At 45.0% G+C, this 25,621-nt stretch overlaps 3 protein-coding genes across 18 annotated transcripts; 1 reads left to right on the top strand and 2 right to left on the bottom strand.

Moving 5' to 3' along the window:
- Positions 1 to 533: 533 nt before the first annotated feature.
- On the bottom strand, positions 534 to 9,759 carry LOC101169504 (heterogeneous nuclear ribonucleoprotein Q). 13 transcript variants are annotated; one of them, XM_078942541.1, is made up of 13 exons: positions 9,560 to 9,759; positions 8,859 to 9,027; positions 7,300 to 7,418; positions 6,998 to 7,219; positions 6,631 to 6,807; positions 6,394 to 6,529; positions 6,098 to 6,303; positions 5,362 to 5,511; positions 5,154 to 5,275; positions 4,691 to 5,069; positions 3,055 to 3,148; positions 2,172 to 2,242; positions 534 to 1,901 (listed from the first exon to the last, which is right to left on the bottom strand). In XM_078942541.1, exons 1-11 carry the CDS (start codon positions 9,560 to 9,562, stop codon positions 3,107 to 3,109), a joined length of 1,725 nt encoding a protein of 574 aa, XP_078798667.1. In that variant the 5' UTR covers positions 9,563 to 9,759; the 3' UTR covers positions 534 to 1,901; positions 2,172 to 2,242; positions 3,055 to 3,106. The 13 variants fall into 13 exon arrangements, with proteins under 13 accessions (XP_078798667.1, XP_078798670.1, XP_078798665.1 ...); XM_078942544.1 differs by having other exon boundaries at positions 3,055 to 3,145; XM_078942539.1 differs by lacking the exon at positions 2,172 to 2,242 and having other exon boundaries at positions 534 to 2,019.
- bub1 (BUB1 mitotic checkpoint serine/threonine kinase) lies at positions 8,455 to 17,699 on the top strand. Of its 4 annotated transcripts, none has more exons than XM_078942533.1 (24): positions 8,455 to 8,539; positions 10,343 to 10,411; positions 10,760 to 10,819; positions 11,048 to 11,189; positions 11,272 to 11,468; positions 11,586 to 11,620; positions 11,719 to 11,789; positions 11,867 to 11,916; positions 12,091 to 12,272; positions 12,348 to 12,630; positions 12,911 to 12,951; positions 13,022 to 13,141; positions 13,215 to 13,319; positions 13,396 to 13,480; positions 13,583 to 13,661; positions 13,739 to 13,910; positions 14,004 to 14,058; positions 14,142 to 14,884; positions 15,247 to 15,347; positions 15,455 to 15,616; positions 16,353 to 16,510; positions 16,585 to 16,762; positions 16,895 to 17,001; positions 17,119 to 17,699. In XM_078942533.1, the coding sequence occupies exons 4-24, from the start codon at positions 11,097 to 11,099 to the stop codon at positions 17,315 to 17,317; spliced, it is 3,216 nt and encodes a 1,071-aa protein (XP_078798659.1). In that variant the 5' UTR covers positions 8,455 to 8,539; positions 10,343 to 10,411; positions 10,760 to 10,819; positions 11,048 to 11,096; the 3' UTR covers positions 17,318 to 17,699. The 4 variants fall into 4 exon arrangements, with proteins under 4 accessions (XP_078798659.1, XP_020570569.1, XP_078798660.1 ...); XM_020714910.3 differs by lacking the exon at positions 8,455 to 8,539 and adding an exon at positions 9,022 to 9,200; XM_078942534.1 differs by lacking the exon at positions 8,455 to 8,539 and adding an exon at positions 9,770 to 9,927.
- hey2 (hes-related family bHLH transcription factor with YRPW motif 2) lies at positions 16,098 to 24,339 on the bottom strand. The gene is made up of 5 exons (XM_004083372.5): positions 23,873 to 24,339; positions 19,762 to 19,831; positions 19,598 to 19,681; positions 18,955 to 19,030; positions 16,098 to 18,512 (listed from the first exon to the last, which is right to left on the bottom strand). The coding sequence occupies exons 1-5, from the start codon at positions 23,956 to 23,958 to the stop codon at positions 17,977 to 17,979; spliced, it is 852 nt and encodes a 283-aa protein (XP_004083420.1). The 5' UTR covers positions 23,959 to 24,339; the 3' UTR covers positions 16,098 to 17,976.
- Positions 24,340 to 25,621: the final 1,282 nt, after the last annotated feature.

Raw genomic sequence — 25,621 nt, 5'->3', positions numbered from 1 at the left:
TGGGGAAAGGGGGATCTAATACAAATATGTTGCTATTTAATTTGTTTCCGTCATTACTTTATATATTCTAAGAAACTATAACTGCACTATTGTGTAAAGAAAAAAAAGGAGCTGGAGGGCAATGTTGTCATAAAAACACACAGGCAAAAATAATCACGCCGAGACATGAATAATAATATTTGTATTTTCTTTTAATATGTTTATTATATATGGCAGTATTATAAAAGTGCTACTGTAATTTAAAACTGCAATTTACGTGGCTGAAACGTTAGATGTGGCAACCCCAAAAAAGGCAACTTCCGGTTTGAGTTTCCTAGTTTTTCCTGCTTTAGAACTTGTTGCTTGTCTAGTTTATTTATTTACAGATGATTTTGTTCTGAATAAATAAAACAGATTTTTTAAATAAGTCTTTATGCAGCTATAAACTTAATAGTCCGTTTTAATGCAGTACTACATACATTTTAATTCTACTCCATAAAACTAATCTTGGGGGAAAAAAGGAAAATCTATGGAAACAAATGAACCAAACAAGGTTTAAAATCAATAAATTTATTAGAAAAATAGGTCTCATTCACCTCACTGTACAGTATAAAACATTTCAGTTGCAACACACACACACTTGCACACACACACACACAAACACAAAGACTTGACCCTCACCATTGGAGATCCAATGATTGAACAGAACAAATCTCATTCTAAGACAGATAAAAATGCTGATTATCATTTGCAAAGTGTTATCTCACCTGAAAGAAGCAAGACTGGAGATAAGTGGCAAAAATACTACGACGCAGTAACAAAGAGTGTTTAAAACGTCCAACAACAGGTTCTGTTCACACACAAACACCTCCAGACTCAGAGAGGAAGGAAAACTACAACATGAGCTAACAGGAGAATCAGTCTGACGTGAAACGTCTGACATGGGTTTTCCTCTCAGCTGCCTTCAGAGCTCAGCGGCTAAAGTAGCACAGATCTGAAGAAGCATTTCAAATTCAGACATGTGGATTTGTTTGGGCCTGAAAGGAGCAAACGCACCTCCTCCAGCGATGATGGTGGACGAGCACGACTGAGGGTGCAGCTGAGTATTTGATCAGAGCTGCACTGAGTGCATTTTATAAATAAATATTCATGATCTTGAAGCTCCGTGTTAACTATAGATCTGATGCTCCTTTTGATCTTTTTTTTTTAAAAAACAATGCTTCCATCTAAAAAGGCAGCTTTCCCTTTTAAAGGTGACCTTTCTGTAAGGAAATTTGGTTTCCAGAGCATTCGATAAAAAAGCAAACACAATTTACCGCACATTTAGCTAAAGTACATTATGCATGACGACTTCATAATCGGGTAGAGGAACAATGAGGCCCGGGACACGTTTGAATCCCTGTGGGAGCTGGAGACGTTCCACCACGTCCCCACGCCAGGCACCAAACTAAGGCAGCTTTGCCAGACATCAGTGGCCGCTCAGGAGCGGAGACGCGCCACAAACAAAAGGCTACACGCGTTTCGGCATGGACACAAAACCAGTTTTTGCTGTTGTTGTGGAAGACCAAAGACGGCTGGAGCCGCTTCCAGCCGTGGCGACCGGGAGGCTGGTTTCAGAAGCAGCAGACGTTGCCTGCAGAAGCTGCAGCTCGTCACGCGTCAGAGGAGAACTGAAGTTCAGGATGTGCTTCGTGGGGTTTTTGCTTGTGCAATTCAGAAGAAGTGGAGCGAGAGAGGAGGGAAGGAAGCCGTCGTCTCCTGAGGGCCAGAGCGGACCGAGCCAGAGGTAGTTAACCAACCACATCGCTGGGATGGCAGGCCCTGAATACCAGGTGGTCACGCCTAAACGCCGTTTCAGATCCCAGTAGATTATGGCGAGTACGAACAGCAGAAGGCTTCCAGTCCCCCAGAACCACTCCAAACTTTAAAAAAAAAAAAATGTGCAAAGCTTTATCCAGAAGGATGTCATTCACGAACTCCCACTCATCACGTCTCTCGTGGCTGATTTTGAATCCGGACGAGAGGAGGCGGGGCTAAAATCTTCACAGAAATAGAGATTTCATTCCTCAGATTATCCTTAAACACAGCAGCTCATTAAAGACCCACTCCGATCACCTTTTGATCACAGTTTTAGCCAAAACCCTTAAAAAAACTGGTTCCTGCAGAGCGGCAGCAGTTCATTAGAAATTCACCTCCGAGTTGTGGGCGGGGCCGTCGGCGTGGAGCAGCCCCGGACCCTCTTCCCCTCATGATTGCTTTGAACCTGGAGCAGAGAGCTTGTGGTCTGCTTACAACAGCCTTTGTTTGCTCCTTATTAACATTTCTAATAAAGAAATATCATATTTTTCAGAGTATGAGTTGTGTGTTTTTTTGTGCAGCTTATGTGATTTTTAAAAAATACTTCTACCTTTATTTTCCACTAAAAAGTACTGCCGGTGTGTTTAACAGGGCCGTCCATTCTCCTGAACTTTGAGATGTGTTTGGATTTGACTCGGGACCTCAGACTAAGGCGGGGCAGCGAGTCATCAAAGGGGGACGCAGAGACACGGCGGTACCGCTGAAAGGAGTTGGAGGTAAACGCCGCCGTACCAAAACAAAAACGGAACGATCTTACGAGGCCAGACGTGGAGCCGTGTTCACCGAAGCTTTGGTAGATACGTTGACGTCATTCACGTCTTCCTTGCATGTAGGTGACGTGTGCAGCCAATCCTGCTATGCAGCAATGAGCTAAAAAGCTGGACAGTAGCCCCTCCCACTTGTGACAGGAGCTTCTGGTTTATAAACGTATCAAACTTGATGCACATCAGGAAAAAAGCAGCGGGAGCAAATTGGACACGTGAATGGCGTTCCGCGTGAATTTGTTGGATTCGTTCAAAAGCGTCAAACTTTTCTTCTCCCAAAACTCTGACGCAGCGTTTTTCTTTTTGGGCCCTGAGACTTCTACACCAGAAAATACGGTACTCAAAAATGCAATTTGGAGCAACAAACAAAATGCCAGAAGAGCATGTTTTCATCAGAGTGGGTCTTTGACAAAAGGCTGGAACACCATTGGACCACTGTATCAGGTGACCTTACCATTCCCTCCACGGGCAGCCTGCAGTGTGCAACGCCATGTGCTCGTCAGTCTTCAGAGCAACACATCAGGGCCGGCCTCCACCCCTCTTCCCTGCTAGCCAGGTAACAAAAGGAAGTTATTAGAGGATGGAAAACAGCATCAGGTAACATCTACACACTCAAATGCCGCCGAGCTCCCTAAACACTGAGCACCGACACGTGGCGGGGGGAGCTCCGGCGTGACAGAAGCAGAGTAAACATGCACGCCGGCGCCTGACAAACTAGCCGCTTCTGGCCGGGAAACTTTAAGGGAGCAGCGGGGAAAGGCTGAGATGGCAGAGACACGGGTGAAGCAGGAATGAGGGCATAAATCAGATCTACAGGGAGGAGGCATGCAAAGCGCTGCTTCCCAACACAAGTCCGGCGCCAAACCTGGAGATAAACATGCAGGTTTAGTTTCCACGCTGTGAACAGCAAAGTTCCTTCTGGGACCAGGAAAAGCTTCAGTCTGAGGCTACAATCCAATTGTGCTTTTGTGCCCCCCCCCCCCCCCCCCCCCAGGCCGTTCTGACGTCGCTGCGTTGACAGTGAATTTGGGACACCAATTAGTGAGATGTTTTGGGACATGAGGTACGCCACTACACAGACAGAGCTCTGAGATGCCGACTACAGAAGGTGACTTGGAACTGGATGGCATGCAAGGTGACACTGTAGCATATGGCCAACAATGGCAAACCTTCAGTCCACCTTCTTCCACATGGAGCCTTAAATTTGAAGAAAATTTGAAAAGAGAATTTGCCGAAACATGAATTTGCGACACAATTTGAAGTTTTTGTACACGTGTGCGTGTATGTTTATTAAAGCAGACAAACAGCAAAGAATACAAGCCAAAATGTAAAGCCCAAAAATGAGGACTACGGTTGTCCTTTTTTTTTTTTCTTTTCAATAACAAGACACGCATTACTTTTACAATACAAATTGTAATTTCACTCTTATTAAATACATTTTTAGGAGACAGAAGCTTGGTAGCTTTTTTATTTTAACTAGTTAAAACATTAAAATCAGAATTTCTATAAAACATACATTAAGCTACAGCCAAATAGACAGCTTCAGCACATTTCGCATCTAAAAATGTTGGAAAAGTTGGATTTGAAGAATCTTTTACGACCACCTTAAAAAAACAAAAACAACAAAGGAAAAAAATGCAGTTTGCCAGAAGCAGGTGAGAGTGACTAGATCGAGTCCAAGCGGATCGATAAAATATATACATAAAGATATCCTGCCAGGTGTCACTAACTTTTGAGTGGAAAAAACAAAAAAATAAAGCTGGCAACAAAATGGAATAGAGGGCCAATTAGATCAAGTCTCTAAATGAGAAAAAACAAGGCAGAAAGGATAAATTCTTTCCTTTTATGAAAGCCTTACTGGTTTACTTCCACTGTTGCCCAAAAGAATCCTGATAAAACTCCTGGTTGTCAGATTTGTAACCAAAATAGTTACCAGCATGATCACCACCTTGGAGGGGTTGCTGAGCAATGGGTTGAGAGCCCCAGTTCTGATTATTGGTCTGGCGACGCTTGGAATCTGGCTGGTTGTACCCATCAGCTTTGCGCTTTCCTCCTACATTTCCACCGCGGCCACCCCGAACACCACGTACCCCTCCTCGCCCTCTCGGCTGCACGCCTCCTCTCGCTCCCCGCCCTCCGCGGCTCGGTCCAGGCCCTCCATGCGGGGGGAAGCTGGGCCTGCCCCTCGGCGCGCCGGCGCTGCCGCGTCCTCGAGCCGGTGAAGTTCCGCCACGGGCGCCCCTGCTGCTGCCGCGCCCTCGGCTCGGGGACTGGAAGTCTTCGTAGCCGTAATAGGGGTCTTCGTAGCCGCCGCGGTAGTTGTGATAGTCATAGCCGTAGTAGTCATAGTAGTCATCATAGCTGTAGTAGTCGGAGGGGTAGCCGTATCCACCCCGGTTGCCTCCTCGGCCCCGGCCTCTTGCAGGGGGCGCGTGGGGAGCAGGAGGGTAATAGTAGTAATCATCATATCTGACAGAAAGGAAAAAAAATCAGAAGCATAAAGTCAGTATTTGTGGAGGAGGAAGGCTTTCCTGCTGATTTAACAGCTCATACATTTGTGTTTTGGCTGCCTGCCTTTGAGCCTTGCGTTCTTTTCTTTTCTGATCCGGCGGTTTGGCAAAGACGATCTCGATTGGCTCTCCCTCCAGTTCTTTCCCGTTCATTTCATCCAAGGCCTAAATGAAGGTTTGGTCAGTTTTAGGTCCATTCTTTTGTGTTGTTTTTTAGAAAGAATGCTCTGGTTCTGAATGAAAGTGTGTACCTTCACTGCACCTTCCCGCTCCTCAAAGTGAATGAAGGCATAGTCCTTCAGCTTCTTCACTCGCTCCAGCTTTCCAAACGCACTGAAAGACTTCTCAAGAATCTCCTCCGTAACGCTGTTGGCGAGATTCCTCACAAATAAAACCTTCACCTGCAACACAGATAGAGAAACGCTTTTCCCATCAGACCTGTGCAGCTTCCTTCTGTCAGGACATCCTTGTACCAACGTGTGCCGCATTACCAGAACCATTAAAAACAGATTTCTGGGCTTCGTTCATATCACGTATCACTCTCCAGTCTTACTGAACTCTAGCCAATAATATTGCCTTTCCAGTGATTGTGGGCGGCTCCTATGAGAAGGCGTGAGGCTGTGGGGGTGGAGCTTTACTCTAGCGAGCGCAGCTTTGTCTGTACTTCACAGCAGAAGATCCTAATACAGTTACCCGACGGATAATGTGCACTGCTCTGAAAAAAGTCTGTTGCCGTGGCGATGAGAGGTAAAATATGTTTCCTTGTGTGTGTGAAAACAGAGGTGCACTGCAGACTGTTAAAAATAAGGACATTAAGCATTTTAAGTACTCTGTCATGCAGTAACACTTTTTGAAGAGTACCGCTTTGGCCAGATAACATTCAAACAAACCCATCCTTCCCCAAGGGGGCAAAGGAACAGGCCTGCAGGCGTTTCCATGCATTGGGTTTCTCAGTTCAGCATCAGGTTTTCAAAGGGTGATGCTCACCTTGGCCATGACCTCTGGGTCGGGATCCTCGATGGGATCAGCCCATTCCACTGTGACCAGGATGCCCCAGACCTTGACCTTCCCACTCATTAGCCTGCGCCGTGCCTGAGCGGCTGTTTTATGGTCTTCAAACTCCAGGAAACAAAAGCCTCTGTTCTTCTTTTTGTCGTCGGGCTGATGGTACAGGATCACATCGTTCAGGCCGTCTGGACACAAAGAAGATTCAGAACAAAATAAATCACAAGATTTATATTTAAGGAAAGTTCTTCAAGTACCGACAGGAACCCCGGTCGTACCTGTGACTTTTGAAAACTCTTCAACAATCTGCTCCTTTGTTTTACTTTTGGGAATAGAGCCAACGAACAGCCTGTTGTTGGCGACAGATATACACGCACCGATGTGCTTTCCGGGGCGGATCTCGTAGTTATTACACTGTAAAAAGGCATTTCAGGATGACGGTCAGGAACAGGCCGTTCGGCCCATTTTAATTTGAAAATGAAAGTTTTTGTCTGAAAATAACTCCATGAACTCACCAGTTTGACCGCCTCTTGTGCTGCTTCTTTAGCGCAGAATGTAACAAAAGCATAACCCCTGTTAAGGCTGCTTAGGGGGTCCATCATGAGCCTGAGGTCCCAAATAGATCCAGCTTTCTCAAAGAGAGGAACCAGCTCATCTTCAAACAAGTCCCTGGGAATCTTCCCAACAAAGATCTACCAGAAAAAGAGAATTCAATGCAGAGAATACAGGTGAATACCACTGATTTCAGTGTGGGGGTGCTGCAGACACAATGTCCGGCTACAGCTCCTCCAGTTTCTTAGACAAAGAAGTGGGTCTCTTGATTCACTGACATTTGCTTCTGTTTATTCTCAGGCTTTGTCTTCGTTGAATTTAACCCCGTACCTCAGTTCCTACAGTTGGCTGTGGACCTGAGTACACAGACTCAGGTGGGGGTCCGCCATACTTTCGCTGACCTGTTGTAACATCAAGTGTGTATTTGGTTCTGTCCAGGAGTTCTTTGATTTTAGCCTCATCTGGTCCTTTGGAAGTACGAGAAACTTTAGTCCCTTGTTTCTCTCGTTGCCTGTAAGTCTTCATCACCCCACAAAGAAAGGCACTTTTATTCTGAAAGACAAACAGTTGCCTCTTTAATCACATGAAATAACAATGCGACCTCTTCAAACCTCCAGGATCCAAAAACTTACTTGTACGTGTGACAGATCACTCTCTTTAAACTGGACCAGCACCTGCAGCGCACCTTCTTCATTGAATTCTTTCAAAGCTTCAATGGCTCTCTCATCAAGGTCACTGTGTGCTACCAGGCCTGAGAAACGACACAGCACATTATAGACATTCAGGGGAGCACCTGCAAAATAACACTTCAGATTTAACATTTACATTCCAACGTACTTCATCAATATCTGTCCACACACTTAAACACATTTAGGATTATTTACTGTCAGCTTACACGGGAACGCACAAAACCAGAAATATTATTCTAAGTATTATTATTGTGTATTGTACAGTATTCTTATAAACTGAGTAAGGACTTAAAAACATGTTGCTGAGGGAATCAGATGTGGATTTCCTGAACCTCTGGACTCTGAAACGAGTAAACGGTTCCTTTTCAACTGGAAATCAAAGGAGTTTAGTTACATCTGTCTTCACATAAAGGGATTTGTTTTACACATTTAAAGCTTTTGAACAAGATTCAGTTTCCAAAGTATTGAAGTAAAAATGTCTTTTACAGTTCAATTGCATTAATTTTTAAAACAGGGCAGATAAACATGGGAGGGGAGGATGAAGGGGGGGCAGTGTGTGTTTTTGTGCTGCAATTGGTGGATTGTTGTCTTTTTATAGACAACAGCATCTTGTTAGTCATAAAGCCAGAACCTTCTATCCCCTAAAGACCTGCACAGAGCCATTTATTAATATTTCACTGATACGCATGTCTGACACAAGATGGACACAAAAATTCAACCTATGGAGCATAAATATATATTTATTTTATTTAATAGAAAAGCATGATTACGTCCACTATAAACATAAATACATATGAGAAATAAAATAAAAATGTACACACATTGTAGAATTTAACACTATGAAAATAAAATAACTTATGAGCAGAAAGTATATATTTTCCTAGAGTGAAGTTATATTTTCATTAATAGTAAATGAGAAATTCAGACGATTATAGACAAATTTATAAGACAAAGGCTGTTTACTAACAGAAACAAAAGAAGAAGCAATATTGTGTTTTATAATGAAATACTAAGACTAAGTGAGTCCACACTGTCCTTTGGTGAGTTTAAGGACACTGGAAAAGAATTAGCAGGAAACTGTTTTTTTTTTCAGGAGAAGATTCAGACCCACAAAATGGATTTGTGACGCCGTTTACGCCGTCGGCGGTGCCGTTGCAGAGGTCCAAAGGCATTATAGCACATGGTGAACTATGATAAAGCAAAGCTTCATTTGTGGCATCAACAAAAGGCTGTATTGATGCATTTAGTCAGCACCTAACTTTTAATCGTTTTTGATTTTTTTATTCATGGTGTTCCTTATACTCCATCAAAGCTCGTAACCTGAGGCCTTCAAGCTTCAAAACTGTTTCACTGAATAAAATCAATTTGTACAAACAAGCATCATTCCAGTGTAAGCGGCCTGATGAGGATGCAGACCCCGTACCATGATTAACATGCTGAATCCTGACAAAAGCTGCAATAGCAGGTGATCCCCATGTGGATGAATAAAACTCCAGACTCACCTGCTACATAAAGGTTATCGAGCTTCTCGGCCACCTTCTGAGATAAACCAGCTTCCAGTAGAGCTTGGAAATGCTCCGACCGAGTAGCTGCTAACGTGGTGTCCATGGGCTCCTGAGCCTCCTCTGTTCCGTTCCCGTTCACCTGATCCGTGGCCATTTCTTCAGACATCTGCGATCACAATCAGGACAGGACGTTAAGTTACAAAAACAAACACCAGCGTTCCGACTGCCGTTATTTCAGTTGGAGCGGTAGAGGACGTCATGATCTACGGGGTTCCTGATCCACCCCGCACACATAGACGAACATCAGCACAGCAACACATTCGTCAAATTAAACTAGAGGTAAACATTAAATGTCGCAAAGCCAGTCACGTCCAGCACGCCTGTTAGCATGTTTTGGCTAATGCATCGGGCTAACAGGCCCAACTAGTTGAACGGACAATGCTGGACAAAATGTACGCGGAGTAACGTCACCCATATGTGTATTTAACACGAATCCCCGCTCCTAAGTGGAATTTTCTCAGCGTTCCACGCTCATTACATTTTACTTACTGTAAATAATTTGGCCCGCCATTTTTCCTCAAAATGCCGGCTAGCCCCACCACCACCACCGAGTGGCCGTTGGGCTGTGAACGGAAACTGGCCTCATGCATTTATCGCTAAAAGCGCAAAGAACAACAAGACGCAGCGTTGTTACATACCATGCAAAATAAAACTTGGCTGCACGATGAGGATCCGCCGTTTTGGAGGTATTTAAAATTTTACTCGGATAACGCCGGTGCAGCTTAGGTGGGCTTCTTTGCACACGGTGATTCAAAATGGCGAATACGTAACGTCGCGAGTCCAGCTTCTTCCCTTTGCTTAAACGGGGTTTGCCAAATTGTTCCTCACGGGCTCGTTGGAATACATGTTTCCCAGCAGACAATAGAAAGCACAAATTACAACAAACAAAAGCAGCGTTTTATCCCCGTTATTAAAATTTTCCGGGGTTATATATTTTTTTTCAGACATAGTTAAACTTATATTGCATTTCCAGGTTGAATCAGATACAAGTATACGTTTATATAATGTGTGTGAAATAAATATTAGCTGTCACTTTTGCTCTTTCCTGTACCAGAGTTTAACTTTAACATGTTGGTCTATTGTTTTCAATTTCATTTATCCCCCATGTTATTTTGGTTTGAACATTCTTTCTGGGTTTTTGCTGCATCTATAAAAAAACCTCAGAGAATTTAAAGGCTTTTAAAACTTTGACCATATTAGAAAAATGCCATTTGAATAATAAATGTTGCGCTTTTGCTCCCCATACTTTTAACTTTGTGATTAATAGTAATATGCTTTATGGTTGTATTTTTACATAACTGTTCTTGTGTTTCATTTGTTGCTTCCTTCTTATGACCCATTTTCTCAATTGTCCTGTCTTTGTGTGATTCCATGTAATGATTGTCAATTTTGTAAATAAAGTTGTTATTTTTTTGTTTCAGTTTGCACGCGCCTGCGTTTCCCCTCCGTACCAGTCGGGGGCGATGATGAGCTCTTTGGACCGCTACCAGGTATGAGCGCCAAATTCAATTCTGACAGGCAAAGCAGTGAGTTGAAAGAAAACAAATTAAACACATAGATTTGTCCTAAAAAGTATTTGCTTCAATGGTGTAAAAGAAACCGGATAGGTTCTCTGTTCGCTACAAACTAGGAAGGTTTCGGTTGAAACGAAATGGACATCGCCTCTTATTTGCAGTAAGTCAAACGTTAACCGTTGTGTCAGCCCTGCCCTCCTCGTTAGCTTTGGCATCAACTAGCTTAGCATTTGAGTTCTGCGTGAATCAAAGAGAAATATGGATGAATTCTAAAAGTTGTTCCGTGTGATTTTGGCTTTTAACAACCTTTACGTTTGTGTGCAGATCTTTTGAAAGCAGACTGAGCTCTTACGTAGGAGACGATCCTCTTGATCCATGGATCAAGTAAGTATTTGTACAGTTTATTCAATGTATGCTTAAAGTTATCATTTAATCGATTAAAAAAAACTCTGTTTTTTTATATATGTACTTTTTCATTCATTTATTAGTGTATCTTCTAGTTTGTTCAGTTGCATTTCCTTGTTGAACATGTCAATTTTGTGTTTACTAGCAGATATTGTTATATTTCAGACAAGCATTGTTGTCAACAGTGTTCTTGATTTTTGTCTGAAGGTTTGTTGACTTCCTGGAGCAAAGACTGCCTGCAGGCAACACCAGTGAGATGTGTTTGGTGTTTGACAGTCTTGTCCAGAGATTTCTGAACAATGAGCGATATTCAAACGACATCCGATACGTCAACTATTGCATCAGATGTGTAAGTCTGATCCAAAACCTCCCGCTGAGACCGTTTGGTTGCTTTGTTCTGCTCGTGACTCTTGATGGTAATCGTGTTGCAGGCGAGTTATTATTGGGACCCCGTTGCATTCTACAGTGAGGTTTTTGGGAAAGGCGTCGGCACCAGGACCGCGGCGCTTTACGTAGCCTGGGCTCGGGAGTTTGAACAGAGGGGCATGAAGGAACAGGCTGATGCCGTCTACCGGAAAGCTCTGGAGAACCAAGCCCAACCAGCCAGCACGGTTCTCCATGAATACAGGTGAGATCCACAGACTCAGAACTTAGATTTACAAAGGATGTGAAGATCATCTTAAACATATGGAACATCTTATTTAAAAGATGCGTGATGACATGTCCATGAATTTCTGATCTGCAGTCAGTTCAGTTCAAGAACCACAGTTCAGCCTCTGGGTGAGAAAACGTTTCCGCTTTCATGTAAAAGAGTGTTTGCATGCTTTTGGTTTTGTTTGTTTGCCACTTTCTGGGGTTTAAAACATTTTGTCAAACAGGCGCTCAAAACCCCCTGCAGAATCTAACCAATCAGATGTCCTCCAGCAAAGAGCCGCTAGAGCCAAGCAAGGTTGGAGTCCCAAACTTTCATTCAAATCATCAGGAACTGTTTGTTTTTTCATATCAACTCTACTTTCTGTGCTGTAGATGACATGGGAGTGTCCATCCAAACCTCCTGCACCTAGAATGACCATAATGTAGGTTGGGTTTAAGGTTTTTTCCATTTTGCTGTTTGTTTCCTCAAATCTGACAATTGAAATGAATTTAACACCGAGCGATCATTTCAAACCAGGATTTTGTGTTTAGTGTGGAGCTTGTTTGATGACCTGAAACCTCCACACAGTTGATGCTGACAGTGGATTTTTCCGCAGAGTGTCCCGCTCTGAGGCTTCTGGGAGCCTGTCCAGCCAGAGCTCCAGCGATCAGACCGTGTCCGAGTACATCAAAGACGAGCTGCTGTGTGACGGCTCAGAGCTGAGCTTCGAGGAGGTCAGAGCCAAGAAGTACTTCCAGCAGCTTCAACACAAGAAGAGGGAGGAAGAGAACAAACTCAGTGAGTCGGCCAAACCAAGAGGAATCTTTAAAGTTGTTGTGTGTGTCGGTAACACGATGAAGGGCTTTCTTACAGTGGAGAGGCAGCTGCAGGAGCAGGAGGAAAGGATCCGGAGGATGAAACTGTCCTTAGAGGAGGCTGAAGACATGGAGGCCTGTGGAGGCCTCACAGAGGAGATTTCACACCAAGACGGCTTCTATTGGAGTTTGCCAAAACCAGGATCCGGCTCCGCGGGTCCAGAATGCGTCACCGAGACCCCCGTGGCTCTGCTGCAAACAAGCGCGACGCAGAACGGCCTTCCATCCTCCCTCTGGGCTGCAGATGCAGACGCTCCTGCTCAGCACAGCGCCACACGCTGGTGAGTCGAGGACAGTTCCACGATTCTCGCTACAGGCTGATGATGATCAAACCTCAGGTTCAGAAATCAACTCTTCATCCACAGATGTCTACCTCTGTTTTTCTTTTGACCTTGCACATAATCAGTTTTGGACATGCCTATGCGTTCCTTCTGTCAGTGGGATGTCTAGACGCTGCGTGTTCGTTCGCTGTTACGCCCCCGATGCTGCGCACGCATGACAATAAAGAATCTGCGTTCAGATGAATTTTAACGTCTCTGGTTGTTCTTTCCCAAACCGCAGTGACGGAGGTCACCCAGCAGAGTCAGAGGAGAAGCTTGACGGTGAGTTTCCGTCCGTTTGCATGTCCGTTCTGTCACATGGGCGTCCTCTGACGTTCTCTGCGTCTCTCAGTGTCGCAGGGTGGAGCGGCTAACCTCTCTCACGCCACTCCAAATACTTCCCTGGGCTTTGTGCAGGCCACACCCTCCAGGGTGCTGCCGTCACCCACCGTCAACACCCGTGAGGCGCTGGGTGAGCCCCCCCGAGGCTGAAAACGACGCCCTCCCAACGTCTTCCTGTTTCACTGAAGCCTTGTGCTTTTCAGGAGTCGTCATGGACATGTTTCAGGCCCCGACGTTCTTAGAAGAACCAGTCAGCGACTCGTCTCACCTAAACGCCTCTGAGAGGGACCTCGAAGACGGTGCAAGCGGTAAACCTCCCGCAAGTGTGGATGAGCCTTTTTCTGACCTCTAAAATGAAACTTCTGTGGACAATCTGGTTTTCAGGAGGCGGGCCCTTGTGGTCTAGACTCCCAGAGGTCGCTCCCTTCACAATCTTTCAGGATCACGAGGAGGACAAAGAAAACGTCCAGTAAACAAATCTACTAAACATAGACGTTTAGTCCAAAGTCTTACCACCAATAAAAACAGTGTTTGTTTGTCATGTATGGAGTCCTTTTTCTTTGTTTTTCAGTCTGGCAGAAGCGTCTGCGGACAGAAAAGCAGTCAGATGTTTGGCTGAAGTCGCTGCACCGAAGGCTGACAAACCAAACGTACGCCTGATTCCACCTGTGCTGCCGTTTAAACCGTTTAGGATGAAATGAAGCTGAAGTCTTTTTCTGATGATCAGGAGACCTCGCAGTACCTCATGCCCGACGAAAGCACCATGTGGGGGGGTCGCTTCAACCCGCTCAACTCGCTGGCCGCCTGTCCCAACAACACCTCCGAATTTGCCTTGTTAGCTCACTGTGTCTCCACGCCGTTTACACACAAACCTCTCAGCAGCTTCTCTGAGGACCAAGGTAGCGTTTGGGACCGCCCCCTCGGCTTCCACTGCTTGTCCTTCATCCCAGATGTTCACCTTTTTAAAAGCTTTCTTCCATTTGACTCTTCAGAGAACATCTGCAGTGAGGACGACGCTTCAATCAGGCGTCAAACCAAAAGACTGAGGTACCTTTTCTGTTTCTCATTGATGTCAGGGGCACGCCACCCAGCTTTCCCATGATGCATTCTTCTCTTCTCTCGGCATTCAGCCCCATCATAGAGCAGAGTCCGAATGAGGACAAGGCTTCAGAAACGGCAGCCAGCCTGCTGGAACCCTCCTCTGTGAGGCAGGGCACCATCGTCAGGGCCGGCCTCGCCTCCACCTCCATCACCATGCTGCAACCTCCTCCACCGGCTGTGCTCTCCTTCCGAGACCAGACGCCGGCTCCCGCCGACTCCTCCGTGCGGAGCGGACGAAGCTGGGAGGTGCACGCCAGTCCCGAGCCGCCTCTCCAACTCGCCTGCTTGGGCTCAGTCAAACCAAAAACCAGACCTTTTAAGATCCTGGAGGACACATCTTCCAGCTCAGGAGATCTGAGCCAGGTTCCCATGAGCCAGGAGTGCGCTCTCCAGCCCGGACGGTTCAGCGCCAGAGGCCCAGAAGCCCCGGCGGACCCGGATTTAGACGCCCTTCTCAGCCCCCTTCGACCAGTCGCCCCCACCAAAGCCACAGACATCCCCATGAGTCCTGAGCAGCTGCCGCTCTGTGCCGATGTGCCCATGAGCCCGCAGCAGTCGCTGGTCAGCACGGGGGACCAGCCCATGATGAGTCCAGACCGAGAGCCGAGGCCGCACACTGCGGGGGGCGTGCATGTGGTGCCCGACCCCTGGGACAACCAGCTGATCGCTCACCTGCTGTCCCGCCTCAGCCCGCCTCTCACGTCCCACCAGCGCTGCTTTGCCTGGAGCTGCAACGTGCCAAACATCTCTCCGAAAGTGACCATCACCATGGGTGAGTCGGCCTGCGAGTGTCGAATGGAAAAAGATGGAAAAACGACGTCCTAAGCCATTTTCAATGCTTGGTTGATAGCTGTGATTCAGCTGTGTTGTCAGCAGGGGGCGCTCTGATCAACTAAAGGAATGTAGAGTGGAGATTTACATAGAAGTGATTTTATTTCTTTAGGAAAAAGATAAAAAAAAATGGGAGGTTACTTTTTATCTCCTTTTGAGGTTTAAAATCAGAAACATTATCAAAAGCAAAAAAGATTTGAAAAAACGATGATTTCAGTATTTTAGTCTGTTTTTGGTTGAAAGATGTCAGAATAGTAGCTGGGGCTTTGGCAGGTCTAACTTCCAGAGTTTGTCTCCTGACAGGAAAGACGTCCCTCCGAGTTGACTGTGTTCTGGGGGAGGGGGCTTTCGCCACCGTGTACCAGGCGACCAACCTCGCCACATCCGAGAAGTTCATCTTAAAGGTGAGTGTGATGTTCTGAGGCTCCTGCAGAGCTCTGCTGCTTCTCAAACACGATGCAGGTTTTATTTGATCTGCGGCGAGGATTCATCTCAGTGTTTCTGACGGCAGGTCCAGAAGCCGGCCAACCCCTGGGAGTTTTACATCAACACTCAGCTGGACGCTCGGCTGCAGCCCAGCATGCGACATCTCTACAGCAACATCAGCTCCGCTCACCTCTTCCTCAATGGCAGCGTGCTGCAGGGGGAGTTTTACAGCTGCGGCACGCTTCTGGTAATGCAAAGGAAACACAGGAGAGGCCTCCTCCCTTTCTGAGCGCAGCTTCAGCCCACAGGACGTTTGAAAGTCCCACTTCCAGCATCTTCTGATCAAAGCGTTCCCGCTGGTCTGTTTATTATGATTATTGTGAATAGAAGTCAGCAGATTAGGAAAACAAAGACGTTCATGGATCTGTTTGTCTGCAGCTCTTCATCACTAGCCTCCTCTCCCTCATCGTTTATATTCAAAGCAGAAAGACTTTTAGTCTGTCTTCAAACCGATCATTTTTAACCCACTTATACGAAAAAACCAGAGATCATGTTCATCCAAAGGAATATGAAGTAAATTATCATCTTTTAATCCCCTCATCACCAGTCTGATGGATTTGTGCAGGGAGTGAAGGAGAACAGTAATAAAAGGTTTCCCCCAGAAACCCTTGAAGTCTGAACACAAGACTGATCCCATTAAGAAAAAGGAAATTATCAGCAAAGATGAATGTGTTTAATGTGTTTATTATAGTTCCAATCACGCACCATATGCAGAACTTTCACCAAAAAAAAAGTGCATCACACAAGTGCATCACCGCAGTGATGACCTCATCACCGCAGTGATGACCTCATCAGCGCAGTGATGACCTCATCGGTTATCGTCACACCCCTACACATCTTTCAGTTATTTTGCAGAGTTTGTCTGGAAAGATCTTTGCCGACTTTTGAAGCAAGGAGAATGTAAATTCTGTTTGTGGCTGCAGAACGCGGTGAACATCTACAAAAGCCTGGGGGAAAAGGGGATGCCGCCGCCTCTGGTGCTGTACTTCGCCGCCTGCATCCTGCACACGGTGGAGCAGCTGCACCGCCTCCGCCTCATTCACGCCGACATCAAGCCCGACAACTTCATGCTGGGCGGACGGTGCTGACCCGTCCTCTGGAGAACCTTCGCCGCCGGATGGAGAGAACGTCTCTGACAGCTTCTGTGTTCCTCAGGTTCCTGGAGAACAAGTGCTTCGATCCAGAGAGCGGCGACCACGGCATCGTCCTCATCGACCTCGGACAGAGCATCGACATGGAGCTTTTCCCAGAAGGCACTGCGTTCACCGCCAGGTGTTTAACGTCAGGCTTTCAGTGCACGGAGATGCAGAGCGGAAAACCGTGGAACTATCAGGTGAAACGCTGGACCGTCGTGATGTTTCTAGTCTTTCTCTAAACCACAGGGAGTTTATTTGAAAAAACTTCCTTTCTACGATTTTACCTCAATCTTTAACGGGACATTGATGATTATTTCTTTCTGCCTTAGACCGACTACTATGGAATAGCAGGGACCGTCCACTGCATGCTGTTTGGAAATTACATGCAGGTCACCAATGAAAACGGGGTTTGGAAAACCAACGGAGTTTTCAGGAGGCGAGTCCTGGTTTAAACATCTGTTCCTGGTCATTTTTCTTGGCTTTTAGCAGCTTAGCTTTGCGACACCGGAAGCTAAAGTAGGACGGCCTTCAAACGCTTCTCCTTCTCCCACAGGAAGCCTCACAGCGACTTGTGGCTGGACGTCTTCCACACGCTGCTCAACGTGCCGGACTGCGAGTCGCCGCCGAGCCTGGCGCGCCTCCGCCGCCAGCTGACGGCGGTCCTGCAGGAGAACTACAGCAGCAAGCTGCAGGCGCTGAAGAACCACCTGGTGATCCAGCTGCTGGAGAGACGCAGACCCTCCTGCAGATGATCCTCCTCCCACCTCAGCATCTCCATGACTCTTCCAGAACCACCTCCATCCATATGTACATGTGTGTAAATAGCTTGATTTTAGGACTCTGAGAGGTAAAACATGAAGCTAAATGTTTGAACCTTTTTGGACACGAGGGATAAGATGTTTGTCCAGCTCTGATCTCTGCGTCCACATCATGCTTTTCTAATCTTCAGAACTTACTGCTTACTTTTTCCAGACAACAGCTTGTTTCTGTGAGTTCTCCGGTTCTCTCAGGTTTGAGGTTTTCGTCTTTCTCTTGATTTAATCTTAACAGAAATGTCCTCTGATGGAGTCTTTGGATCACAGATTCAAAGCTGTTACAGTTTTTTAAGGAAGAAAATAAAAAAACTTCACAGAAGCCTGCAACAGTTTTATAATCATTTTATGGCTTTTCTGTCTGTTTGTGTTTTAATATGAATTCAAGTTCTGTCAGATTGTGACTGGACCGGTAACCTGATATCAGATGAAGACGTTCAGATTAAATGTTCAGAAACACCAAAAAAAAAAGTGAAGCTGTGAGTTTTGAATGGAGTAGAAGTTAAAGAGGAATCAGCTTCAGATCAGCTCCACGGCTCCAGAACTGTTAGAACTTTTTGAAAGCAGGAGGAGGTGACTCAGAACCCACCCACAGGTTATTAGAAGGCGCCAACCTCAGAGCCCCACGGCCGGTGGGGATTACTGCTGCTGAGGGAGGAAGAGGAGGAAGAGGAGGCGGGAAATGCAGAGGAGGCAGCAGTGCAGCTGAAAGAAGAGAGGATGGGGAAACCTCTGGGGAGGGGAAACGGCGACGACAGGGAGAGGGCGGGAAGAGGGGCTGGCGTGCAGGGGAGTGCAAGAGACGAAGAAGAGGAGGAGTCTGCATGGGAGGGGAAGGAGGCCACGCCTCCTCTAGCATCCGCCAGACCGCCCAGTAGGTATGGTAGAGGAGGCAGGGCAGCCACGCCAGCTGCCCAGGGGTGCGGGAGAAACAGGTAAGGATGGAGGTGCTGATGGGAGGCAGCGGCGTCGCGCTGGGAGGAGCAGGAGGACAGGTGGGAGAGGAGGCGGGAGTGCAGAGGGCTGCTGGAGTCCAACCCCTCCATGGAGCTCAGGAAGCGGGAAACCTCCGTCACACACTCCCTGAAGCCCAGAGACAGGAAGTCCAGGGCGAGGGCGGGGCCTTCCAGGTTACCTGAAGACAGGGAGGGAAGGGGGCGGGGTCAATCACAAAGGAGGAGCAGAGGGGATCCAGAGTCTATGGATCACATGCTAAAACAAACAGGAATCTGCAATTCATGTCTCAACATTTGAATTTCTTTAGATTCACAGTTCTAATGAATTTATGTTTAACCCCTTCCTGATCCGCAGGTGTCTCACCTCAGCCTTGGTCTGTAGTTTAGTCCTTAAAGACTGAAATGGCGTTTTAAACACGTTCTTGTGGCGTTTGTCTCATGATGGAGGACACAGAACGAAATTTAAGCTCAAAATAGCCTTTCAGAGTTTTTTTTTATTCAAATCGCTGAGGATCAGAAGCAGGTGGGGAAAAAAACTGCTGGAAAAAGATGGTATTTGTGTCGCAGGAAATGTGCTGGACGGGCCACAAGCTCCCTGCTCCCCGCCGTCTCTATGGTTACCTTTCTCTGCTTGTAGCATCTTCAGATGGTCCACAGTCATCTGGAGGATCTCTGCCTTTTCCAGCTTAGCTGAACCCTGATGAAACACAGCAAAGCGGGAGATCTGTTCCAGTTCTGACACACTTTTATCTCCGTTTATGGGATTTTGTTTTTCTGAGTCATTTCACCAAGAATAAGACTTTTATTTTGAAACACGTCCGGGAAAGAATGTCCTGATCTCCATGAAACGACACCGTCATACTTCCTGGTCTGGTAGATAGATTTTCTGACACTTCGGGAGCAGAAATGTAGGTTTGTTTTGTACATTTTCTCCTTTACATTGAAGTTTTACATGTTTAACATTTTGAATTTGCTAACCAGCAACACCTGAGTTAAAAAAAAAAACTCAAAGCTATAGAAAGGACTGCAGCCTATAGAGAAGATTGTCCCAAACAAAGGAAAACCGCATCTACAAACATTTTAAATTCATTATGTTCTTTTAGATTCTAGCATCAAACCTCCTCTGCCTTATTCTGACAGAGTAGATGAGGAAAAATCAGAAAAACTAAAGTATTCTAAGAGGTTCTTGTCCCGTTTGAACCTCTACATATGTGGTTTTAACGCATTCCTGTCTTTCAGCTGGAGGCTGAAGGAAACGTTCAACCTGCTTCTCCGAGGCCGTGGGGACGAGTCTCCGCAACTCCGACAGGCTGCTGTTGATTCTGTCTCGGCGTCTCTTCTCGACGATCTGGAGGACAGAACGGTGATTAACCCTTCGCAGGCCGACGCTCATCATCTGAACGCAGACTCTGCAGAAGTCAGACCCACCCCTCGGCGCTTTTTTCTCGCCGTCGCCTGAGTGGTGGTGGTTGACGGCGCACATCTCACGAAGGAAGACCTGGAGGACAGAGAACCACAAATCTTGTTTTGAAGAAGATCTTTTAGGACTTGAGGAGTCCCTGAAATACAAACAAACACGGACGCCACACGAAGCACAAGTGTCATCAGTCCAGATTCCAGCTGTGATGAAGATGTTCGGCTTTAGGGCCTGTTTGTACCTTAATGACAGGAAGATAACAAAAAGACGTCAACTAGACAAACATTATAATGAAATGACTGCAGAACGAGAGGACACCGGCTTGACTTGACAACACTGAGAGGTTTTTTTATGTTTAATGAGGTCCAAAACTTAAATTGCAGTCTTGAAAAGGTTCAGCAGGCAATTCAGGATGACAGGAAACCCCAATCTTGGGATTTCTTCTCCTGGTTTTGCTTTTGGTTCCTGGTGGCAACTTTTGTTAAAAATAGTGACACCTATTCTTATGGTACTGATCATATGTTGTGTGTTCACTATGTGCATTTTTCCTTGTATTCAATCTATGATTTCCAGAGCAGTGAATGGTTGAGTACAAAGTGTTCTTATGAGTCAAGAATACAACTTGTTATTAAAGGGAGAACAAGATGACTGTAATGATTTTGAAATTGAAATTACTTGAAAAAAAAAAAAAAAAAGAACTTCTCATCTGAGTGTAAATTGAAAGTGTTATAAAAATGAAGATGTCACAGAAAACTGACAGGAGATGTGATATTGGATGTGAGATTTTAATATTTATCAATGATAAAAAGGAGGGAGTATGTGAAGGAATTTGTTTTATTATTATCATTGCTTAAATGTATTTGGTTAAATGTATGTTTAAATGTTAACTCAGATTGACCTTTTTACCTCTTCTGAAAACAGTTGTGTGTTTGTTCATCTGCTTCTCATCTCCCACCCAGGATGAGGGGTTTACGACACACTGTCCTGAGCTGATAAGGGATACTGTTTGAAGTTAGAATCCAACCAAAAGGGTCATTTGACGACACCCCCTAATGAACTTTTTGTCTTTGTCTTGAATTGTTACCTCCCACTTGTGTTCTTAATAAAAGCAGCACAGGGAGGGGCAGACCTTTGAGAAGAGAAACGTGGTGGACCTTTTCCAACACATTTGCTCCTCTCCCTCGTGCATGAGAAACTTGATTCTTGTTGTGGTTTGTTGTTTATAATTGTGTTTTTCTTTAATGTCTAGATGCATTTATCTGACACAGTCCTTAATGTCCTTTAAATGAGGTGATGTATTTTTTTTAACAAGATGGAAGTTACAGCTTCCAAAATGTTTGAAACGTATTGAATCTCAAAAAAATGCAAAAAGAAAATAAAATGTATTTTGTGAAATCTCAGCAACAAAACCAGTCAATGTTAATAAACTTCTTTAGATTATTTTTTTTTAATAATCATCCTCTATTGGGACTCGGAGCAAGATGTCCAGTAATACCAAGTTAGCTGCTGAGATTGCAGATATGAAGGAATCTCTGAACTTCAGGTCAAGGGACGTCAGAGAAGTGGTAAAAAAATCAGAAAACACTGACAGGTCTCATGGAAAAAGAGATCCAGGAGCTAAAGGCTGTCATCAAACTAAAGGATGTAAGGATTGAACTCCTGGAGCAAAAGGTGGATGACTTGGAGCAGAATTCCAGAGCAGATGACCTTCTGTAGCCCTGAAGGGACTGGAGACCAGACATCAGAGTTATGCCCGGGCTGCTGGTGTGTTTAAGGTGGTGTGTTTAAGACGGTGAAGATGCTCCATCTGAGGAGCAGCACACCCTGGAGCAACAAGTGATCCACTATATGAGAAGTAAAGACATTCATCTGGACAGTCGACACATCTCAGCATGCCACACTCTGCCAAGTAAGGAGAAAAAAAGAAGAATCCTGCGATCATTATAAGATTTGTGAACAGAACGCACAAGGTGGAAATCCTAAAGGAGGCAAAGAAACTGAAAGGCACTGGAGTTAATTTAAATGAGCACTTGACCAAGAACAACTCAGAAATTGCTTGGACATGTCGTATCCTGAAAATGCAACATAAAATACAAGAAAATACTGGACCAGGAATGGAAACGTGTTCATAAAACTAAATGGATCACCAGAAGCTAAAGTGGTGGCAGTGAGACAAGTGAAAGACCTGGATCAGAACAAATGACAAACTCTAAAGTTCTATTTTGTTTAGACTCTACTGACAGAATCAGACTGTGGACTATTCTGTAGAGAGCAGGGGCCTCATTTCTAAAGGTTGCGTACGCACAAAAGAAGGCGTACGCCACTCTCTACGCAATAGTTGAGATTTATAAAAAGCAAACTTGACGGGAAAATGTGCGGTCCTTCACGCAAGCTCTGACCCAGGCGTACGCACAAAAACGGGTGAAATGAGAAACGGCGACACCGTCGGCAGATGGAAGAAACACGTGAAAGTGAAAATGACAATACTGCCTCTCAGAAATAACATGAAGACTTCACAAAGCAAGTCTGACAATTAACAGCTACACGAACACCCGTTGGACCGATCAGCAGTGAAACAAACAAAACAATCAAACGAAAATTACAACAGAAATTCAAATGAACACATATTTGCAAAAAGAAAAGTGAAATATGTTCTGCGATATTGGCATGTCGTGCAATTCATCCTCATAAATAATATAGTTAACAGAACGAAATAATGTACAAAACTGATATTCTCGTCAGTGTGTCCGTCTGGAGGAGCAGACAAAGGTGCGGGCGTGCGGACGGACGGACAGATGTACTAATTATCCAATGGGGAAAGTTGTTTTCATAGTAAAACATTTCTTCATAAGCTATGGAATTATGGTATTCATGCATATGCCTTTAGTTTGTTTTATTTTTGATAAAACAATGTATGGCGTATGTCTCAACCATTCAGAAAGCAACAAGAAATTACATTTGCGCTGATCAATTTCCCATTTCCACGTTGATTATTACCGACATCTGTAGCTTGTCAGATGTAATTAAATGGATGGAAATAAAATGCCCCATCACAATGCGTAATGACGCACAATGGCTGATCTTAGAAGATGTGGCAAATGGAAGAATTCGGAGTGAACGCATTTTTAGACAGCAAGAAGACTTGTTGGCAAACGAGGACGAGTGGCTTATGCCGGTTCTGACTTCCTCCAGCCGTCCTGTTGGACCTCTGCGGGCTTTTGGGCCCGGCGTTACAGAGGAGCACTCGGAGGAACCACGCGTGTCACCCGGTGCATCAACATTATAATGTTGAATATTTATTTTACACGTTGGAACATTAAAATTCTGATATTTCATTGGATTGTTGACATTTTAAAGGAAGATTGTGCGACGCATAATGGAAGATGAGTAATTATTTGGAATCAAAATGGATCTATATACGAGACGTCCATCCTTTTTCCATGTGTCCACATTTTGACTGAAATATTAAATATTATTAAATGTTTGGATTCATAAATATAATTGACGGTTTGGGTCCACATGACCTTTATGAAAGAACGGTCATGTGACTGAACTAAAAAAGAACTCAGTGTGACTCACTGCTTTATGCAGACTTTCAGGTGTTAATCCAGGTTAAACACATTCTTCCTGTCAGTTATTAGTTTACTAAGATTTAAAAAGACTCGGTTTCCTCATAAAATGCCTAATTTTTGCATTTGCATTTTAATTTCCAGATTTTTTGTAGCTGAAAATGAAAAGAACTCGTTCCTTTGAATATTTTTTAAATCCAGGCTGAGAATGGAGGAGAAATTCACTCTTAACGTGTTTTACATAAAGTCGATTTTACGTTTAAAATGTTTACATTTTTATTGTAAATGTAATTTATTGTTTCCCCCTAGTCAGGACTCCCTTACAGATCGTAATCCCAATGGGACATTTTCTGGGTAAATAAAGGTTCAAATAAAAAGTTCAAATCCCAAAGCTATGGAGTCCTATACTGTTCATAATTAAATAAATAAATATTTAATTAAACATTTATTTATTTAATTATGAACAGTATAGGACTCCATACAAAGCCTCCATGAATCCTGTAAAAACCGTAAAAAGTGGATTTTATTCTGAAATAGAAAAAGAAAAACTCGCCCTGAGAAGATCTGCGGCTTCTCCACTCTGATGGTCTCGTCCACGTCACGCTCCACGGAGCCACTGTCCTCACGCGGTCGCTTCATGGCGCGTGAGCAGCGCACCTTCCGCCGCACCCCCCCGCGGAGGGCGCAGGTGAAGGAGAGGGTCCACTCCCACCCAAGCTGAGGGGCACAAACTTAACCTCCTCCCCGAGGGACTTGGAGAGGAGTTGAGAAAACAAGAAGCTTCCAGAGTTCCTCCTGAAGAGCGGAGGTTCTGCTGCAGGTTCTGCTGCAGGTTCTGCCGCTGCAGTTTCTGCTGCAGGTTCTGCTGCAGGTTCTGCCGCTGCAGGTTCTGCCGCTGCAGGTTCTGCCGCTGCAGGTTCTGCCACAGGCCCCTCAGTCAGACTGGAGCGGGTTCGGTCCGGGTCAGTGCCGGAGTGTCCTCCTCACTCTGCCGCTCCAGCTTTCCCACAGACAAAGCCTGGAGCCACGCGCGCGCGCGCTCTCAAACGCAGGAACCGCCCACGTGGGTGAGCGCACGCGCATGGGAAATAAGGCGCGCGAAGAACCATGTTGTCTTCAAATTTTTAGGATGAGACTGGGTTGTGGAAGAACATGTCATGTCTTTTTTTAACCTTTATCTACTGTTTTATTCTTGTAACCTTGTTTTAGGAATATTTTATAGATAGGCGCCATATAAACACAATTCATTATTATTATTATTATTATTATTATTATTATTATTATTATTTAAGAAGAAACAGGTTTCAGATTTTCCAACTACTAACCTAATAATCGTCGCTCTCTTTTGATGTCTGATCCCTGTTTTTTTGTTGTGTCCGTTTTGTTTTTTTGTGCAATTTTTTAAGCAAACTTTATAAAAAAAAAAACATTATACGTAATATCGGACTTGTGTGGAGTTTTTAAAGAGGTTTCAGCAGATTTTCGTATATTTGTCGGCTTTTGTCAAGGTCTGGACTACCATGTGAAAGTTTTGTGGTGATTTTTCATCATCAGTCAACAACATTTTCATGTGTGGAAAGGAGAAGTAGAAGAATGAAACCCGTGGTCTGCCCTGGACTGAAGGACCAGATGGTTTTCACAACTAAGGAGACAAACTGGAGATGCTCACTATTCTATGCCAACAAAAAGGAAAAGTTAAATGAAAGTCTGCATCTTCTCTATGTTACTTTATTAATTCAGTCTTCAAAACAATCCCTCCAGAAAGTCCTAATTCATCAACGATTACAACCTCATGCATTTTCAAACGCTGCCTTCTGTTCTAAACTTCCTGTCGTGTTCCTGGGGTCAGATTTGTGGCGTTGATGCACTCCTTCAGACCCAATCAATGCCTCTTATGCCAGGAAATAACAGACTTTTGTTGTGATAAAGGAAACCTGCTGCCACGTCCTCTTGGAGCGTCGCGCTACCAACCTGCAGGTGCAGCACCGCTCCACCACCTTCCTGCCGCCTGACTCCGCCTCCTCCGCTTTCCCGCATGCAGGAAGCAGAGCAGTGCACGAGATGAGAACAGGACACGTCATTTTCAGACTTTCTGTGAGGCTGATGCTGGAGGGGCACAGACACTCCAGAGGTTATCGTCATGGGGGGTCCTTTCAACGCTCACTTGACCTCTGACCTTTCCTCCACGTCCCTTCTAAATAAAGGTTAAGTTGAACGGGGAGAAAAAGCGCAGAAGACTTTCTAACAGGAGGTCTGGAGAAAAAAGCCTCTTTGACTTGAGAGAAGATTTCGCTGATGTTCT

This window comes from Oryzias latipes, chromosome 24, assembly GCF_053564925.1.
Source record: "Oryzias latipes strain Hd-rR chromosome 24, Olatipes_Hd-rR_3.1".
NCBI classification, from domain to species: domain Eukaryota; kingdom Metazoa; phylum Chordata; class Actinopteri; order Beloniformes; family Adrianichthyidae; genus Oryzias; species Oryzias latipes.
The sequence above is the reverse complement of the archived record's forward strand: the minus strand, read 5'-3'. Positions and strand labels throughout refer to the sequence as shown.